At 41.6% G+C, this 18752-nt stretch overlaps 1 protein-coding gene across 3 annotated transcripts in view; it reads right to left on the reverse strand.

Moving 5' to 3' along the window:
- The window catches only part of LOC129862700 (non-muscle caldesmon-like), a 61580-nt gene that overhangs the window by 21122 nt on the left and 21706 nt on the right, over nt 1-18752 (reverse strand). For 2 of the 3 annotated variants that reach the window (XM_055934600.1, XM_055934598.1), the window contains exons 5-9: nt 9904-10156; nt 7562-7699; nt 4886-4927; nt 4254-4297; nt 2004-2085 (exon numbers count right to left, since the gene is read on the reverse strand). In XM_055934600.1, coding sequence (XP_055790575.1) covers nt 2004-2085; nt 4254-4297; nt 4886-4927; nt 7562-7699; nt 9904-10156 — 559 coding nt within the window. The remainder of the gene's footprint in view (nt 1-2003; nt 2086-4253; nt 4298-4885; nt 4928-7561; nt 7700-9903; nt 10157-18752) is intronic. The other variant, XM_055934599.1, reaches the window with a different exon arrangement.

Here is an 18752-nt window from a genome sequence, read left to right on the forward strand (position 1 = left end):
TTAACTAAGGGGGACTCCAATCAAGTTGTGGAAACATCTCAAGGATGATCAATGGAAACAGGATGCACCTGTGTTCAATTTCAAATCTCATAGCAAAGGGTCTGAATACTTATGTAAATAAGGTATTTCTGTTTTAAATGTTTTATGTGTTTGTAAAAATGTCTAAAAACCCTGTTTTCGCTTCGTCATTATGGAGTATTGTGTGTAGATTGATGAGGGATTTTTTAAAATAAGGCTGTAACGTAACAAAATTGGAAAAGTCAAGGGGTCTGAATACTTTCCGAATAAATTGTATTTCGTCTTTAGAAAGAAGTTAACAAGGCATGGTAGTAATCGTATAATGCAATAGTGGCTTGTGAAACATTGTCCTCACGGGAAAGGAGTAAGAAGGCCCCTAACACTTATTCACTCACACACACACTCTACTCCCATGTACAGTAGAAGTTGGAGGTTTACATACACTTAGGTTGGAGTCATTAAAACTTGTTTTTCAACCACTCCACAAATGGAGTGGTTGACAAACTATAGTTTTGGCAAGTCGGTTAGGACATCTACTTTGTGCATGACACAAGTCATTTTTCCAACAATTGTTTACAGACAGATTATTTCACTTGTAATTCACTCTATCACAATTCCAGTGGGTCAGAAGATTACATACACTAAGTTGACTGTGCCTTTAAACAGCTCGGAACATTCCGGAAAATGAAGTCATGGCTTCTGATAGGCATCATTTGAGTCATTTGGAGGTGTACATGTGGATGTATTTCAAGGCCTACCTTCAAACTCAGTGCCTCTTTGCTTGACATCATGGGAAAATCAAAAGAAATCAGCCACGACCTCAGAAAAAAAATTGCGAAAAGTGCAAATCAATCCCAGAACAACAGCAAATGACCTTGTCAAAATCCTGGAGGAAACAGATACAAAAGTATCTATATCCACAATAAAACGAGTTCTATATCGACCTAACCTGAAAGGCAGCTCAGCAAGGAAGAAACCACTGCTCCAAAACTGCCATAAAAAGCCAGACTACGGTTTGCAACTGCACATGGGGACAAAGATCGTATTTATTGGAGAAATGTCCTCTGGTCTGATGACACCAAAAAAGAACTGTTTGGCCATAATGACCATCATTATGTTTGAAGGAAAAAGGGGGAGGCTTGCAAGCCGAAGAACACCATCCCAACCATGAAGCACGGGGGTGGCAGCATCCTGTTGTGGGGGTGCTTTGCTGCAGGAGGGACTGGTGCACTTCACAAAATAGATGGCATCATGAGGCAGGAAAATTATGTGGATATATTGAAGCAACATCTCAAGACATCAGTCAGGAAGTTAAAGCTTGGTCGCAAATGGGTCAAATTCACCAATTTATTGTGGGAAGCTTGTGGAAGGCTACCCGAAACATTTGACCTAGTTAAACAATTTAAAGGCAATGCTACCAAATACTAATTGAGTGTATGTAGACTTTTGACCCACTGGGAATGTGATGAAAGAAATAAAAGCTGAAATAAATAATTATCTCTTCTATTATTCTGACATTTCACATTCTTAAAATAAAGTGGTGATCCTAACAGACCTAAGACAGGGAATATTTATTAGGATTAAATGTCAGGAATTATGAAAAACTGAGTTTAAATGTATTTGGCTAAGGTGTATGTAAACTTCAGACTTCAACCGTACTTATAGTATGACTCCACAGAGATTAGATGAGAGATGAGAAAGCAAGCTTAGCCTAGCCTCAAGTGCCCATCAATCCTCTCCTATATGATAAAGTAGAGGTGGTTTGACGGACTGTGAGGCTGAGGTTTAACTACAGTAACTTTGTGTGTGTGAGACTGACACAGTGCGTCACCTTTAGAGAGGAAGAGAAGAGGACTGAGAAGTCTGGCTGAATAGTCACCAGATGAAAGCATTCATCACACAGCCTTCATCAATGGGGCCTCTGTCTGTTGGGAGGAAGGGAGGGAGAGAGGGGAGGAGGGGGGAGCTACCAGGTGGGAGCTAACCTCAATGGCGTGGGTGTACTGCTCCAGCCTGTCATCGATCTTGGCGAGGAGAACAGGGGGCTGTGTCTTCTTGAAGCTGTTGCTGTATCCAAAACAAAGACACTCGGTCAGTGAAAATGTTTGTTGGAAGAAAATAATACATTTTAAAGATCTCATATGACTGGCTATAGGCCCGCAAGTGAACGGGGATCATCCTTCCCCTCCCCAAGTGAAATATCCCTTTTCCACATTGTTGTGATACACCCCCCTTGGTAAAATGAGCCACTTGAATCTACACTGCCATTAGGATGGGATTACGTGACCTCTTACAGCTTCTGTCAAGACTGTCTTTCAGGCCCAGTATGAAGCTTGCTCACTGACCACAGTGGGACCCAGTGCAAAGGACCCCTACATACGCACACAGGCACACACACACACATACACACACACACATACACACACAGACACACACACACGCTGCCAGTTGCCTAAACCCCACTACACAAGAGTCCTAATCTCAGACATATACACTAAACAGAAAAACAAACCGTGTGGGACAAATCTGGAAATACTGACCCTATTTCCTGCATTTCAACATGGCCTCAAAACCATTTATATTTGAAAAGAGAGCTCCCATGAAAGGCATGTGTGAGTCATTAGCCTGATATGGCTGGTTAGTTTGAGGATTACATAGTTTCTTTACAGGCATGGTAGGATTATTTTAACTTCATAAACGTGCACAGCCCTCAAATCTTTATTTGGAGGGTGTTTTGTTCTGCAAAGACGTTGAAATTGGGTTTTCTGAATGATGTCATGTTTTCTATCTGCATGAGTGAGGCTGTTAAAAGTGAATGGGTGAAGAAAGCTGTCTGTCAACCGTATTCTTCTCCGGAAAGATTTGATTCGGTCTTACAGTGTTTTTACACACATCAACAAGGGAGTGGAACGCCCACATCAAAGGACTAACACACAGTGATCCTTCCCTCTGTCCTAAAACATCTGCCTAGACTAAAACATAATGTCACACTCAATTCCTCAGATCTCAAACCTGCACCTGGAAGATAAAGTTTACGGTGTCCAATGAAAAACATATTTTGACCAATGGGTAAAAAAAATATTCAAAACACATGTTAATTGTGTAGATAATCCTCTAAGGAAGCCAACCTCATGACTCTATCATAATCCGCTCTTAAATTATTGGAGTTTTTAACCTTGTAGGATCGAATCCGAAAGATTTAAAACAATATAGAGGTGAGGTAGATATCGATTTTGAGACATTACATGTAGTATTTGATATTTTAGTATACGCTTTTCATATTAATGCAAAATTCCTGTTCTTTTTCGAAGATTTCTCACAAAAGTAAGCTTATCACTGTGAAACGTAAACAGAGCACTGAGCTCTGAGCAAGCTTTTTTATTTTCAAAGCCTTTTACATTTAATTCAGCTCGTGTTATGCTAATCGCGACCCGCAAAAGCAACTTTGAAGATGACCACCACAACATGTAAAATCCATAATGTCGCTGCGAGAAAGCTGCACCCCTCTGTCAACAGAGCTCAGGGATTATTATCGGATGTATTAGGTTAAGAAATCCCACTTTTTGGATATACTGTTAATGAAATGTTCGAGAAAGAACTCCACTGAACGATTCAGAATATGAATAATCATATATGTCTTAGTAAAGTGTATTTTCGAACTTATTTTCCTCACCACAGCGCATTCTGGGCAGAGTGGGTGCACACCCTATAAAGTTGTTATTACACCCTATTTTCAGTCACAGTCTTAATATTAATTAAAACTCTGGCTTGGTCTCTACTACTCTAGCTGCTGAGAGCTCTTTACCACTGATTACTTACTGCAGTCAGACTGCATGGAGCCGTCCCACAGTCCAGAGCTATAGCTCACCAGCCACCAGAGAGAACCCAGCCAGCCCAGGCTCCACCCCTCACATCTGGTCAGAGTTAACCAAGCTATAAATCATCCAGGCTGACAAAGGTGATGCACTGAGAGAGATTTAGAGGTCACCACTGGCCCTCTTTGTCTATGTTTACATTTACACACCAGCCATTTAGCCAGCATAGCTGCTGTTCTGCCTCAGATAGCAACTCTCCATCCAGGCCCAGTAGTACTTTGGTCAACCTCAAGATACAACGAAGCATTAGTGAGGGAAGGAATTTCAGAGTACAAGTGGAACAACGGGGGCTGTGGAAGTTGTTTGTTTGCTTTGTGTTACTCATTGTGAAAAAGCCTTGTATGCTTGAATGATGCTCACCTTTTCTTTAGGGACCGGTTCAAGGATTCTGTTCTTTCTGTGATCTGAAAAACATGAGGATGATGTTAAAGGTTATTGTTTTGGAATTAGAATATAACAGTTGAAGTGCTCCATGACTTCTAGAATTGTCAGACGGGATTATCATGATCAATATTAAGCAGCAAACAGAGAAATCTTCTGCTGGTCTTTCTCAACCGTTTCCATATGCCTGTATCTGTCAGTTCGTATCACCAAAGACAGATTTAAACTCTGCCTCAGTCCAAGGTTTACTGCAGGCATAATTATAATGCAATCAGGGTGTGGGAAGACTTCCATCTCGAAACCCATTACTTACTCTTGAATCTGTGTATTTAATGCATTACAGACTGAATCATAGTAAAGAAAATGTGTTTGGGATTACAAGTTTTAGGTTAGTCATTATCAAAATACTAATACATTTCTATCAGAGGAGTTCTAGTTTGAGCCAGGGTCATAATGTCCTGTCCTCTACGGTTGCTTGCCAAAGAGAACATACTTCAACGTATCCAGCACCAAGCTCTGGTTCTTCCCACACAAAATAATCCCTTATGTTACTGTTCACTGTTCAGCCCTGGACCTGAATCAAAGAGCAGAGCATGTTGACACCAACTCACCAATAATGTATTTTCTGCTGTCAAACTCTCATCATTCTCTCTCTGAAATTACACACACAATCAGATGGAAGCTCATGACAGCACTAAGGATGTAGGCAGGGGCACCAACATAGCAACCCTGTACCCAGAGAGGAAAGTCAGCTTAGAAACAGAAGGCAGGAAGTAAAAGTTATAGTAGCTAGCTGAACTTGCCCTTTTGTAGAAGGTGACTGAGAGATTTTCTTCATTAGTGTTAATACAAGAAGAGAATTCATGAGAGATAAATAGATGCATCTGACAGTAATAATGTAATGTAATGAGCCAGGCTTGTAAATCAAGATCTGAGTGGATTTCAATCCCTGTGTGATCTGACAAGTCGAATCAACTGACAACAAACAAGAACATTTTACACTGCACAACGCTTCACAACATGCCATGCCGTGCAAACGTCTGAATCCAAACAAATGAACCCATGGAAACCCTATCTATAATCCTGACAACTACCTGTATTACTTAATACCCTACTTTTTAAGCAGAGCAAGGTGGAAGGGGTTAAGGACAATACCACAGAACAGTGTAAACACAGGCTGTCACAGCTACCATTTGGACTTGGGCTGAAATACAATGATATACAGTTGAAGTCGGAAGTTTACATACACCTTAGTCAAATACATTTAAATTCAGTTTTTCATAATTCCTGACATTTAATCCTAGTAAATATTCCCTGTTTAAGTTCAGTTATGATCACCACTTTATTTTAAGAATGTGAAATGTCAGAATAATAGTAGAGAGAAGGATTTATTTCAGCTTTTATTTCTTTCATCACATTCGCAGTGGGTCAGAAGTTTACACACACTCAATTAGTATTTGGTAGCATTGGCGTTAAATTGTTTAACTTGGGTCAAACGTTTCGGGTAGCCTTCCACAAGCTTCCCACAATAAGTTGGGTGAAGTTTGGCCCATTCCTCCTGACAGAGCTGGTGTAACTGAGTCAGGTTTGTAGGCCTTCTTGCTTGCACACGCTTTTTCAGTTCTGCCCACAAATTTTCTATAAGGTTGAGGTCAGGACTTTGTGATGGCCACTCCAATACCTTGACTTTGTTGTCCTTAAGCAATTTTGCCACAATTTTGGAAGTACGCTTGGGGTCATTGTCCATTTGGAAGAGCCATTTGCGACCAAGCTTTAACTTCCTGACTGATGTTTTGAGATGTTGCTTCAATATATCCACATAATTTTCCTGCCTCATGATGGCATCTATTTTGTGAAGTACACCAGTCCCTCCTGCAGCAAAGCACCCCCACAACATGATGCTGCCACCCCCATGCTTCACAGTTGGGATGGTGTTCTTCGGCTTGCAAGCCTCCCTCTTTTTCCTCCAAACATAACAATGGTCATTATGGCCAAACAGTTCTATTTTTGTTTAATCAGACCAGAGGACATTTCTCCAAAAGTATGATCTTTGTCCCCATGTGCAGTTGCAAACCATAGTCTGGCTTTTTTATGGCAGTTTTGGAGCAGTGGACTCGTTTTACTGTGGATATAGACACTTTTGTACCTGTTTCCTCCAGCATCTTCACAAGATCCTTTGCTGTTGTTCTGGGATTGATTTGCACTTTTCGCAACAAAGTACATTCATCTCTAGGAGACAGAATGCGTCTCCTTCCTGAGCGGTATGACGGCTGCGTAGTCCCATGGTGTTTATACTTAAGTACTATTGTTTGTACAGATGAATGTGGTACCTTCAGGCTTTTGGAAATTGCTCCCAAGGATGAACCAGACTTGTGGAGGTCTACCATTGTTTTCTGAGGTCTTGGCTGATTTCTTTTGATTTTGCCATGATGTCAAGCAAAGATGCACTTAGTTTGAAGGTAGGCCTTGAAATACATCCACACCTACACTTCCAATTGACTTAAATGATGTCAATTAGCCTTTCAGAAGCTTCTAAACCCATGACATAATTTTCTGGAATTTTCCAAGCTGTTTACAGGCACAGTCAACTTAGTGTACATAAACTTCTAACCCACTGGAATTGTGATACAGGGAATTATAAATTAAGTAATCTGTCTGTAAACAATTTTGGGAAAAATGACTTTGTGTTATGCACAAAGTAGATGACCTAACCGACTTGCCAAAACTATAGTTTGTTAACAAGACATTTTGTGGAGTGGTTGAAAAACGAGTTTTAATGACTCCAACCTTAGTGTATGTAAACCTCCAACTTCACCTGTATTATGGTCTCTGACTTTTTCAGTCAATGGTGGTATCCAATTTGTACATAAAGGCATGCTGTCAGAGCTAACTAAAAGTTGCACACGTCTCACAAACGTCTCAGCAAACCCACACATCACAGCAAACCCATACATGAATGTGTGTGACCTGCTCGCACTACATGTCCTGTGGCAAATGCTGACATTTATAACACTCCCATGCAACTTACGTGATTGAAACTTAACACAATGGCTGTAAAGATGGTATAAAGTGAAATTTTAGTTATTTTTTGTTGTTGTAGTAAAACAATATAGAAATATAGAGCACTTTTTTTATACAGAAAACCAAAGGTATAAATATCCATGATCTCAAAAACTCACTGCCATATCATCACAAGAATGGTGCTTGTCATATATGACCATGGGCAATATTTACAAACCTGAGGTATAGATAGATGTATAGATGAATGGAACAGAAACGTTAGCTACCTTGTAGACGGAGCCTTTGGGACTGAGCGGGCTAAACATCTCATCTCCGTCCACGCTGGAGGTACTGAGGCTCTTCATCCTCTCTGCTGCCTCCATCCTCCTCCTCTCTATGTCCTCCTTCATCCTCCTCTTTTCTTCCTGTACAGGAAGACACACAATGGATATTTTTAATGAACGTCAGGAACCGAATTACATCGGTGAAAGAGCGGTTCATTTGCCTCACTAATTTGCAGGCTGCTAGTACAGCTTCTTGAGCTCCAGACAACAATTATCTGCAGATAACTTAGTAAAGCATTATCTGAAGGATATTCCCACTGCAGGAACAACAGGTAATGGGAGAGAGCCTCATTCAGGTCCATGCTCATTTTTGCAGTGCATAAAAACATTTAATAAATAAATTGGCAAGCAATTTAATCATTTGGTCATCTAAAAGTTTTTTTGAACCAACTTTTAGGCTTTACATTAGAAATTTGCTATTTTTTCATTGGTCAATTATTAAAGAGCAACTAACTCTAAACAACTTCTCATTTAGAAAACAGCCAATGTGGCATTGATATGAGTCAGAAACATTTATTATACTGTCAAAATTGACTGAAAAGTATAAATAGGATAATTTTGGTAATTAAGTCAGTCTCGTCCAAAACAACATTTTGTGAGACTTGAGGTTGTGACTGCATCACAACGTAAATTAAGGTTTGGTTTGTTTCTATCCTGGCCACAAGCTCTCAGCTGGCAGCATGCAAGTAATCATCAATTCTGAGTGCAGCTGCACGTGACCCAATTGTAATGCCCGTGGTAAATTTGGGTTGACTTCAGATTTCCCTAATATAGCGTCACATTTCACAGCTTCACATGATTTAAAAACCTCAAACCAACTCGAATAATGCGGTGTATTATATATTAAATCACCCAGACACATCAAAGACACAGTCGTCCTTCTGAACTGAGCTGCAGGACAGGTCTGAAACTGCACAGGGATGTCACCATGACTCCATTGCTAATTGTTGACAAAGGAGAGTGATGTAGTGCTGCATCAGATGACCTGGCCTCCACAATCACCCAACATTAACCCAATTGAGGTGGTTTGGGATGAGTTGGACCGCAGAGTGAAGGAAAAGCAGCCAACAAGTGCTGAGCATATATGTGAACCCCTTCAAGACTGTTGGAAAAGCATTCCTAATGGAGCTGGTTGAGAGAATGCCAAGAGAGTGGAACGCTGTCATCAAGGTAAAGAGTGGCTACTTTGAAGAATCTCAAATATAAAATATATTTTGATTTGTTTAACACTTTTTTGCTTACTACATGATTCCACATGAGTTATTTCATAGTTTGATGTCTTCACTATTATTCTGCAATATAGTAAATAGTACAAAGGAATAAAAACCCTGGAATGAGTAGGTGTGTCCAAACCTTTGACTATATAAAAAAACTATTTGATAAAATATTGAATTTGGCCTTTACTCCTATAGCCCAGAGAAACACATTAAATAACAAATAAAAAAATGGCAAAAACGACAGTCAAAAAATAAATCATAAAAACAGGTGCTTGTCCTAAATCTAGCAGATATACAGTGCATTCGGGAAGAATTCTGACCCCTTGACTTTTTCCATATTTTGTTACGTTACATCCTTATTCTAAAATGAATTAAATTGTTTTATTTTTCCTCATCAATAAACACACTATACCCCATAATGACAAAGCAAAAACAGGTTTTCAGAAATTTTAGCAAATTTCCAAAGTAATTAAAAACTGAAATATCACATTTACATAATTATTCAGACCCTTTATTCAGTACTTTTGTTGAAGCACCTTTGGCAGTGATTACAGCCATGAGCCTTCTTGGGTATGACGCTACAAGCTTGGCACACCTGTATTTGGGGATCCAAATGGAAGAGCCATTGGTATCCAAATGAACGGCTCTTTAAACAGAGTCAAATGATGGCACTATGGTGTGATAAGAGTGTCTGCTAAATTATCTAAATATACAGTACCAGTAAAAAGTTTGGATACACCTATTCATTCAAAGGGTTTTCTTTATTTGACTCGGAATACCCATCCTTGTATACATTTAAGTGGTAAAAAATAAATAATGCTGTAGGTGGTTAAAATGACCGTGGTCGCGTTGAAAAAAGTTACTGTCCCTTTACTTTCAATGCATTTTTCCAGAAAAGGTGAGTAAACTCACAAAAAAAAGATGGATAAACTGTGTTTACTTACGTTTACCCTGCACTACACCACCGGCTGATGTGTAAGATATTGAGTTTCATCTCTTTCTGTTTGTGTTTCTTAATGCCATAGGCTACACATTATGTATGTACTGTACACTGCAGTTGACCATCACCTCCTCCTTGGCCAGGCGCTGGTGCTCCTCCTCCCTGCTCCTGCGCTCCTCCCCCTCCCTGACCTGGCGTCTCTCCTCCCTCCTCCTCTTCAGCTCCTCCAGCTCCTGCTCGGCCTCAGCCTGCTTGTGTCTGAGCTGCTCAAGCTCCTGGTTCTCCTTCTCTGCTTGGCTACGCCGGATCTTCACCAGCTTGGCCTCTAAGATGGCCTCCGCCTCCTCCTCAGGCGCGACCACTGCCACTTGGAGCACAGCCCTGGGAGAGATGGAGAGAGAGATTGAAGGACGGCTGGAGGAAAAAAGGAGCATACATAGAGGGGCAGGTTTCAAGAAATATCTCTGTTTCCTAATGATTTAGAATGTGTAACATCTAGTAGTCACTTAGGGGGGGAATTCCGACCTGAGGTTGTCACGCGTAAATGGAACTTAATTTCCTTAATTTCCTTTTTATGCACTTTTCTCTCTACAGCTATTCTGACCTGACCCGCTATTAATTTGGGGTGAAAATCAAAGAAATGAAAGTGTGGCGGATATGTGTCAACAGATACGCTGCATTCTGACCTTGACTTAATTCCCTCATAATTCCACCACCTTTAAGCGCGATGAAACGATGAATAACATCGGGCAAGCAACATTTACTTTATTTTTTCCCATAGAAATAACACCATTCTCCATGCACTGTAATTTACAAATTGATAAGGGCTATTGATAACAGCTAGGTAAAGTAGTAAGCCGTTTGGATAAGGGGGATTGTAAATATAAATGACAATTGTTGTAGATCTACTTTACTTTGTGATTGCTAAAGACAAATGTGAAATGAGTCATATTACAGCAAACTGAAGCACATCAACAAAGCACCTTTTCCACTGTGTGTCACGCCGTGGCCATAGAGAAGCTTTTATTCTCTATTTTGGTTAAGCCAGGGTGTGACTAGGGTGGGCATTCTAGTTTCTTTATTTCTATTTTTTCTGTTTCTATGTTTTGGCCAGGTATGGTTCTCAATCAGGGACAGCTGTCTATCGTTGTCTCTGATTGGTAATCATACTTAGGTAGCCTGTTTTTACACATTAGTTGTGGGTAGTTGTCTTCATTAATGCATGTATAGCCTGACGGAGCTTCACGTTCATTTTTGTTGTTTCTTGTTTTTGTTGGCGACATTTAAAAATAAAGGAAAATGTACGCTCACGACGCTGCACCTTGGTCCGGTCATCTCCTAGATGACGTGCGTGACACCGTGAAGTTTATTAAATGCTGTCCTTATAACTTTGGATGAAATTTGGAGACCCAAGCTATATGCTTCTGTAGCCATATATATATATATATATATTTTTATTTATTTCACCTTTATTTAACCAGGTAGGCAAATTGAGAACACGTTCTCATTTACAATTGCGACCTGGCCAAGATAAAGCAAAGCAGTTCGACACATACAACAACACATAGTTACACATGGAGTAAAACAAACATACAGTCAATAATACAGTGAAAATAAGTCTATATACAATATGAGCAAGTGAGGTGAGATAAGGGAGGTGAAGGCAAACAAAATATATATATAAATAAATAAAAAAATATAAAAAGGCCATGGTGGCGAAGTAAATACAATATAGCAAGTAAAAAAAATAACACTGGAATGGTTGGTTTGCAGTGGAAGAAGGTGCAAAGTAGAGATAGAAATAATGGGGTGCAAAGGAGCAAAATAAATAAATACAGTAGGTAAAGAGGTAGTTGTTTGGGCTAAATTATAGATGGGCTATGTACAGGTGCAGTAATCTATGAGCTGCTCTGACAGCTGGTGCTTAAAGCTAGTGAGGGAGATAAGTGTTTCCAGTTTCAGAGATTTTTGTAGTTCGTTCCAGTCATTGGCAGCAGAGAACTGGAAGGAGAGGCGGCCAAAGGAAGAATTGGTTTTGGGGGTGACCAGAGAGATATACCTGCTGGAGCGCGTGCTACGGGTGGGCGTTGCTATGGTGACCAGCGAGCTGAGATAAGGGGGGACTTTACCTAGCAGGGTCTTGTAGATGACCTGGAGCCAGTGGGTTTGGCGACGAGTGTGAAGCGAGGGCCAGCCAACGAGAGCGTACAGGTCGCAGTGGTGGGTAGTATATGGGGCTTTGGTGACAAAACGGATGGCACTGTGATAGACTGCATCCAATTTATTGAGTAGGGTTTTGGAGGCTATTTTGTAAATGACATCACCGAAGTCGAGGATTGGTAGGATGGTCAGTTTTACAAGGGTATGTTTGGCAGCATGAGTGAAGGATGCTTTGTTGCGGAATAGGAAGCCGATTCTAGATTTAACTTTGGATTGGAGATGCTTGATGTGAGTCTGGAAGGAGAGTTTACAGTCTAACCAGACACCTAGGTATTTGTAGTTGTCCACATATTCTAAGTCAGAGCCGTCCAGAGTAGTGATGCTGGACAGGCGGGCAGGTGCAGGCAGCGATCGGTTGAAGAGCATGCATTTAGTTTTACTTGTATTTAAGAGCAATTGGAGGCCACGGAAGGAGAGTTGTATGGCATTAAAGCTCGCCTGGAGGGTTGTTAACACAGTGTCAAGAGAAGGGCCAGAAGTATACAGAATAGTGTCGTCTGCGTAGAGGTGGATCAGAGACTCACCAGCAGCAAGAGCGACATCATTGATGTATACAGAGAAGAGAGTCGGTCCAAGAATTGAACCCTGTGGCACCCCCATAGAGACTGCCAAAGGTCCGGACAACAGACCCTCCGTTTTGACACACTGAACTCGATCAGAGAAGTAGTTGGTGAACCAGGCGAGGCAATCATTAGAGAAACCAAGGCTGTCGAGTCTGCCGATGAGGATGTGGTGATTGACAGAGTCAAAAGCCTTGGCCAGGTCAATGAATATGGCTGCACAGTACTGTTTCCTATCGATAGCGGTTAAGATATCGTTTATGACCTTGAGCGTGGCTGAGGTGCACCCATGACCAGCTCTGAAACCAGATTGCATAGCGGAGAAGGTATGGTGGGATTCGAGATGGTCGGTAATCTGTTTGTTGACTTGGCTTTCGAAGACCTTAGAAAGGCAGGGTAGGATAGATATAGGTCTGTAGCAGTTTGGGTCTAGAGTGTCTCCCCCTTTGAAGAGGGGGATAACCGCAGCTGCTTTCCAATCTTTGGGAATCTCAGACGACACGAAAGAGAGGTTGAAAAGGCTGGTAATAATGTTAACATGCATGAAACCAAGGCTATTACGGTTACAGAAGTCATCAAAAGAGAGCGCCTGGGGAATAGGAGTGGAGCTAGGTACTGCAGGGCCTGGATTCACCTCTACATCACCAGAGGAACAGAGGAGGAGTAGGATAAGGGTACGGCTAAAAGCTATGAGAATTGGTCGTTTGGAACGTCTAGAACAGAGAGTAAAAGGAAGTTTCTGGGGGCGATAAAATAGCTTCAAGGAATAATGTACAGACAAACGTATGGTAGGATGTGAATACAGTGGAGGTAAACCTAGGTAATGGGTGATGATGAGAGAGATATAGTCTCTTGAAACATCATTGAAACCAGGTGATGTCATCGCATATGTGGGTGGTGGAACTGAGAGGTTGGATATATAGTGAGCAGGGCTAGAGGCTCTACAGTGAAATAAGCCAATAAACACTAACCAGAACAGCAATGGACAAGGCATATTTACATTAAGGAGAGGCATGCTTAATCGAGTGATCATAAGGGTCCAGTGAGTAGAGGTTGGTTGGGGGCACGGCGATCCAGACAGCTGGCCGGGTAGCTGGCTATCGGTAGCAAGATAACATAGGATGGAGGTCTGTTTTTATTTTGTTTATTTTTTTATTTTTTTTGTCACCTCGTTCGTTTCCGTCGGTAGATTAGTGGGGTTCCGTGTGGTAGAGGGGATCGATCCAATTGGCCAAATAGATATAGTGACCCAGGAAAAAAGAAAAAAAAAATTGTCCGGTATATTTATTTAGATAGCAGCCGATAAGACAGCTAATAATTAGCAGATGGGTATTCAGAAACGTCGCAATGGAAAAGCCTGTTGAAACCATCTCGGACAATTACGTCGGCAGACCAGTCGTGATGGATCGGCGGGGCTCCGTGTCGGCAATAAAGGGTCCAGTCCAATTGGCAAAAGAGGTATTGTAGCCCAATAATTCGCTGGTAGGCCTCTTCGGCTAGCCGGCAGATGGGCCTAGCTCGAGGCTAGCTCAAGGCTAACTGGTGCTTGTTTCGGGACAGAGGTATTAGCCAGTAGTAGCCACCTGGTTGCAGCTAGCTAGCGACGATGATCCGGTGTAATTGTCCAGAGCTTGCGTCAGGAATCCGGTGATGTGGTAGAGAAAAAGCAGTCCTATATTCTCTGGGTTGATATCGCGCCTGCAGACTGGCAGGTATTTGCCCGAGCTGAATCTGGCTGGTGTCCGAGTTAAGGGCGAAGACCGCAGCAGTGGCTAACTGACTACTAGCTAGTAGCTAGTTATCTGGCTAGCTTCTGATTGGGGTTACGGTTCTAAAGTATAAAAAATAGCAGATCCGTACCACATTGGGTGAGGCTGGTTGCGGGAATGTATATTCAGTTCCAAGATGGAAAGTGAAATTAAAATATATACGAAATGTATACAAAAAATACGAGGACTATTTACGCGGGACAAGACGGGACAAGACAAGACAAATACACGTCCGACTGCTACGCCTTCTTGGAACTACTATATATATATAGGAAAAAAACTGAAGTATAACATTTACATAAGTATTCAGACCCTTCATACAAATGAAATGAAATCAAATGTTTTTAGTCAAATATGCAGAATACAACAGGTGTAGAGCTTACCATGAAATGCTTGCTTACACCCTTAACCAACAAGGCAGTATTAAGAAAATAGATTTAGAAAATATTTAGAAAATAAACTCAAGTAAAAAATAAATATAAAATAACACAATAAAATAACAATAATGAGGCTACGGAAGTTTACATACACTTAGGTTGGAGTCAAATAAACTGTTTTTCAACCACTCCATACATTTCTTGTTAACAAACTATAGTTTTGGCAAGTTGGCTAGGACATCTACTTTGGGCATGACACAAGTCATTTTATCCAACAATTGTTTACAGACAGATTATTTCACTTATAATTAGCTGTATCTCAATTACAGTGGGTCAAAAGTTTACATACACTAAGTTGACTGTGCCCCTAAAAAGTTTGGAAAATGCCAGAAAATCATCTCATGACTTTAGAAGCTTCTGACATCATTTGAGTCAATTGGAGGTGTACCTGTGGATGTATTTCAAGGCCTACCTTCAAACTCAGTGCCTCTTTGCTTGACATCATGGGAAAATCAAAAGAAATCAGCCAAGACCTCAGAAAAAAATGGTAGACCTCCACAAGTCTGGTTCATCCTTGGGAGCAATTTCCAAATGCCTGAAGGTACCACGTTCATCTGTACAAACAATAGTACTTAAGTATAAACACCATGGGACCACGCAGCCATCATACCGCTCAGGAAGGAGACGCATTCCGTCTCCTAGAGATGAACGTACTTTGGTGTGAAAAGTGCAAATCAATCCCAGAACAACAGCAAAGGACCCTGTGAAGATGTTGGAGGAAACAGGTACAAAAGTATCTATATCCACAGTAAAACGAGTCCTATATCGACATAACCTGAAAGGCCACTCAGCAAGGAAGAAGCCACTGCTCCAAAACTACCATAAAAAAGCCAGACTACGGTTTGCAAATGCATAGGGACAAAGATCATACTTTTTGGAGAAATGTCCTCTGGTCTGATGAAACAAAAATAGAACTGTTTGGCCATAATGACCATTGTTATGTTTGGAGGAAAAAGGGGGACGCTTGCAAGCTGAAGAACACCATCCCAACCGTGAAGCACGGGGGTGGCAGCATCATGTTGTGGGGGTGCTTTGCTGCAGGAGGGACTGGTGCACTTCACAAAATAGATGGCATCATGATGCAGGAAAATTATGTGGATATATTGAAGCAACATTTCAAGACATCAGCCATGAAGTTAAAGCTTGGTCGCAATTGGGTCTTCCAAATGGACAATGACCCCAAGCATACTTCTGAAGTTGTGGCAAAATGGCTTAAGGACAACAAAGTCAAGGTATTGGAGTGGCCATCACAAAGTCTTGACCTCAATCCCATAGAACATTTGTCGGCAGAACTGAAAAAGCGTGTGTGAGCAAGGAGGCCTATAAACCTGACTCAGTTACACCAGCTCTGTCAGGAGGAATGGACCAAACTTCACCCAACTTATTGTGGGAAGCTTGTGGAAGGCTACCCTAAACATTTCACCCAAGGTAAATTATTTAAATGCTAATTAATTTAAAGGCAATGCTACCAAATACTAATTGAGTGTACGTAGACTTCTGATCCACTGGGAATGTGATGAAAGAAATAAGAGCTGAAATAAATCATTCTCTCTACTATTATTCTGACATTTCACATTCTTAAAATAAAGTGGTGATCCTAACTGACCTAAAACAGGGAATTTTTCTAGGATTAAAATTCAGGATTTGTGAAAAACACAATAAAAATGTATTTGACTAAGGTGTATGTAAACTTCCGACTTCAACTGTATATACAGGAGGTACCAGTCAATGTGCGGTGGTACAGGTTAGCCAAGGTAATTTGTACATGTAGGTATGGGTCAAGTGACTATGCATAGATAATAAACAGCGAGTAGCAGCAGTGTATTAACAAAGGTGGAGGGGGGGGGGAGTCAATGCAAATACCCTGGGTGGCCATTTGATGAATTTTTCTGGAGTTTTATGGCTTGGGGGTAGAAGCTGTTAGGGATCCTTTTGAATTGGCTCTCCAGACTTGGCGCTCCAGTACCGCGCTTGCCGTGCGGTAGCAGAGAGAACTGTCTATGAGTTTGGTGACTGGAGTCTTTGAGATTTTTTGGGGTCTTCCTCTGACACTGCCTAGTATATGGGTCATGGATGTCAGGAATCCTGGCCCCAGTGATGTACTGGGAAGAATGCACTACCCCCTGTAGCGCCTTACGGCCAGATGCCAAGCAGATGCCATACCAGGCGATGATGCAACTGGTCAGGATGCTCTCAATGGTGCAGCTGTAGAACTTTTTGAGGATCTGGGGACCCATGCCAAATCATTTCAGTCTCCTGAGGGGGAAAAGGCATTGTCTTCACAACTTTCTTGGTGTGTTTGGACCATTATAATTTGCTGGTGATGTGGACACTAAGGAACTTGAAACTCTCGACCCGCTCCACTACAGCCCCGTCGATGTGAATGGGGGCGTGTTCGGCCCTCCTTTTCCTGTAGTCCACGATCATCTCCTTTGTCTTGCTCACGTTGAGGGAGAGGTTGTTGTCCTGGCACCACACTGCCAGGTCTCTGACATCCACCCTACAGGCTGTCTCATTGTTGTCAGTCAGCAAACTTAACGATGGTGTTGGAGTCGTGCTTGGCTACACAGCCGTGGGTGAACAGGGAATACAGTGGGTAAAGGAGGGGACTAGGCATGCACTTTGATAAAGCACCTTTGGCAACAATTACATCCTCAAGTCTTCTTGGGTATGCTGCAACAAGCTTGGCACACCTGTATTTGGGGAGTTTTTCCCATTCATCTCTGCAGATTCTCTTAAGCTCTGTCAGGTTGCATGGGGTGTATCACTGCACATCTATTTCCAGGTCTCTCCAGAGATGCTTGATCGGGTTTAAGTCCAGTCTCTGGCTGGGACATTCAGAGACTTGTCCCGAAGCCACTCCTGCATTCCCACAGCATTATGCTGCCACCACCATGCTTCACTATAGGGGTGGTGCCAGGTTTCTTCCAGAAGTGAAGCTTGGCATTCAGGTCAGACTAGAGAATCTTGTTTCTCATGGTCTGAGTGTCCTTTAGGTGCCTTTTGGCCAACTCCAAGTGGGATGTCATGTGCCTTTTACTGACTATACCATAAAGGCCTGATTGATGGAGTGCTGCAGAGATGGTTGGTTCTTCTGCAAGGTTCTCCCATCTCCACAGAGGAGCTCTGGAGTCTGTCAGAGTGACCATCGGGTTCTTGGTCAACTCCCTGACCAAGGCCCTTCTCCCCCAATTGCTCAGTTTGGCCGGGCGGCCAGCTCGAGCAATTGTCTTGGTGGTTCCAAACTTCTTACATTTAAGAATGATGGAGGCCACTGTTCTTGGGGCCTCCTTCCCCAGATCTGTGCCTCAACACAATCCTGTCTAGGAGCTTCATGGACAATTCCTTGAACTTTTTGCTCTGACATGCACTGTCAATTGTGCCTTTCCAATCCATGTCCAATCAATTTAATTTACCACTTGTGGACTCCAATCCAGTTGTAGAAACATATCAAAGATGATCAATGTAAACGGGATGCACCTGAGCTCAATTTAGAGTCTCAAAGTAAAGGGTCTGAATAATTATGTAAATAAGGTATTCCTGTATTCTTGGGGTAAAAAAAATGTTTTCGCTTTGTCGTTACTGGATATTGTGTGTAGATTTATGAGTAAAATGTTGTATTTAATCCATTTTAGAGTAAGGCTGTAACGTAACAAAATGTGGAAAAGGGGAGGGGGTCTAAATACTTTCCGAATGTCCTGCATACAAGATCAGTATTTTTAAATCTACCAATTGATGCTGAAAATTAGATGTGTGCATTTACATGGATTTCTTTCATTGATCCCTAATATTCTGAACCGTTTTTCTCTATATATTCTATTGAGTCTGTAGAAAAATTTCAAATTAAAAGTACACCAAAATTAAAGGGATGGCTTTAGAGAAATTTCCTGAAAACCCTGCTGAGTGAAAACCACACATGCAATGCCCGTTACGCACCTGCATAAGGTACAGTAAGCGCATAGGAAAAGCATACGTTCCCTATGTCTGAATC

The sequence above is a fragment of the Salvelinus fontinalis genome, chromosome 9 (genome assembly GCF_029448725.1).
Source record: "Salvelinus fontinalis isolate EN_2023a chromosome 9, ASM2944872v1, whole genome shotgun sequence".
In the NCBI taxonomy this organism is placed as follows: domain Eukaryota; kingdom Metazoa; phylum Chordata; class Actinopteri; order Salmoniformes; family Salmonidae; genus Salvelinus; species Salvelinus fontinalis.